The sequence below is a fragment of the Cyprinodon variegatus genome, unplaced genomic scaffold (genome assembly GCF_000732505.1).
Source record: "Cyprinodon variegatus isolate N-32 unplaced genomic scaffold, C_variegatus-1.0 Scaffold1307, whole genome shotgun sequence".
NCBI lineage: Eukaryota > Metazoa > Chordata > Actinopteri > Cyprinodontiformes > Cyprinodontidae > Cyprinodon > Cyprinodon variegatus.
The window spans coordinates 28,816-30,975 of record NW_015151760.1 but is presented as its reverse complement, the minus strand read 5'-3'; the positions used below and the strand labels follow the sequence as shown (position 1 = coordinate 30,975).

Genomic DNA, 2,160 nt, shown 5'->3' with positions numbered 1-2,160 from the left:
GGGTTAGCATGACATGTTGGTCATGTTGCTGTTAGCATAAACAAAACGTGTTGCACAATGCTTGCACACTGTTGCACTTTTATCCACAACTTTTATCCACAACAATCGAACCGAACGGTTTTAATTAACTGTTCCATCCCTTAGTGGACGGTGATGTGCGGAGGAGTAGCGGTAGATGTGGAACAGTTCTCATTGATTAACATCACAGACAAATACTCCGCACGGCGTAGGTGAGTGGGGTGGGGCGCTGGCGGGGTATGTGGAATCTTGCGGTGAAATGCTCAAAATGCGCTGCAGGACCTTTTGCTGCGCCTTGATGCACGTCAACCATTAACTTTGCATGTAAACTAGCTGCCTCTGCTGTTCAAAGCGCGTTAGGTGTGAACGTAGCATTAGTCATCGATAAGCCCCGCCCCTACAGCAAGGGCCCTGCAGCGTGAAGCTGAACAAACTTTTCTTTTGGTTCATGTCATTCCGTGTCTGGTTTAGTGTCTCCATCTTTCTTACAGCAGAAGCTCCGCCTGCAGCCGAGGGAGGCTCCGCCTTTCTCCGACTCGGCTCCTGCTGAACATGTTGTTGTCGTCCTCCATGAGCGAATGTCTGTCTGTGGTGCAGGGAACGTCGACAAGAACCTGAAGGCAGACAAACAAACCGACGCGGTCACCTTTTTAAATCACATCAGCTATGGGGGGAATTTTGCTTCCTTGTTGTTGCAAAGAAGACGTTTGGTAAATTTAAATTTAAAAGGAAAGTTGAAAGAAATGAAAAAATTGTGTCAGGAGTAACTTTGCTGTTTTTTTCAGATTTCTTTTTTTAAATCAAATTTTGTTTTCCATATTTTATTTATTTATCATTTTAATAACTTAATTTTTTATAATTTATTACAATTTAAATACTAAATTTGATTTTATTTTTACAAATCTTTTTCAGGTTGACTCTAATGAATTTCATTCTTTTAAATCATGTTTCCACATCATCTTCACCTTTAGAGGCGGGCCTTCCTGTGGCGTGAGGAGAAAAGATGCATTTCTATTGGTCGAAATGGACGTTAGCAACAACATTCTTATTGGTCTTAAAAATAAAAGACTGATCTGCAAAACATAATTTGAAAACACTGCAATTCTTGCAACACAATTTGAAAGAGAAATAAACAAAAATAAAAAAAATTGAATATGAAAATTAAAAAATGTGATTTAACAGTAAAGTTAGAAAACTTATTAAAACCTTTTTCTAAGTTTTATTCCTGGATTGCTTTTTAAAAATTCTTTTTAAATGTGTTTTTTTGCTTATGACAATTTTGGAACAAAATTCTCCCCATAGCCAGAACAAGTTTGGTAAATTTAAATTTAAAAAGAAAGAATTTGAAAGAAATGAAAAAAATGTGTCAGGAGTAACTTTGCTGTTTTTTTTTCAGACTGATCTGCAAAACACAATTTGAAAAGACTGCAATTCTTACAATCTGAAAGAGAAATTTTAAAAAAAGAAAGAAAAAAATTAAATATGAAAATGAAAAAATCTGAGTTAGAAAACTTATTAAAACCTTTTTCAAAGTTTTATTCCTGGATTGCTTTTTTAAAATTCTTTTTAAATGTGTTTTTGCTTATGACAATTTTGGAAGCAAATTCTCCCCATAGTCGGAGCGACAAACCGCCGCCATCGCATGACGCCGTCTCACCCTGTCGAAGGAGTTCCGTTCGATCTCGCCCCACATGGTGCCGTCAACCGAGGTGATGCGCAGCTTGTCGTCGGTGAGAAGCTCTTTGGGAGCGTAGCTGTGCAGGACCCTCTTTAACCGCGACGTCCGCGACACAGACGAGTCATTTAAGCACAGAAACCCTGCGACACAGAAGCGGCGTTAGCGGACGGTTAGCAGGCGACGCGGAGGACGGGGGCGGCGGTGGATGAAGACCCCCCCACTCACTGGCTGACTGCGTCTGTAGCAAAGCCAGGGCCTTTCCACCAGGAGCGGCGCAGAGATCCAGAACCGTGTGATTCGCCTGGACGTCCAGCGCCAGAGAAGGCAGTACGGACGCCGCGTCCATCAGGTAGTAGCTCAACAGTCCAAACTTGTCCGGCCTAAAGGGGACAGCAGAGACGGATTATCGAAGCACCAATAATCGATGGTTCTATTCAACAATTCACATCCTGTCATCTCAGGTC

General features: G+C 41.3%; 1 protein-coding gene across 1 annotated transcript in view; it reads right to left on the bottom strand.

Annotated features, from left to right (window-relative positions):
* The window catches only part of nsun4 (NOP2/Sun RNA methyltransferase family member 4), an 8,925-nt gene that overhangs the window by 3,390 nt on the left and 3,375 nt on the right, over nucleotides 1-2,160 (bottom strand). Inside the window, 3 exon segments of the mRNA XM_015402150.1 lie at nucleotides 508-632; nucleotides 1,676-1,836; nucleotides 1,922-2,126. Coding sequence (XP_015257636.1) covers nucleotides 508-632; nucleotides 1,676-1,836; nucleotides 1,922-2,126 — 491 coding nt within the window.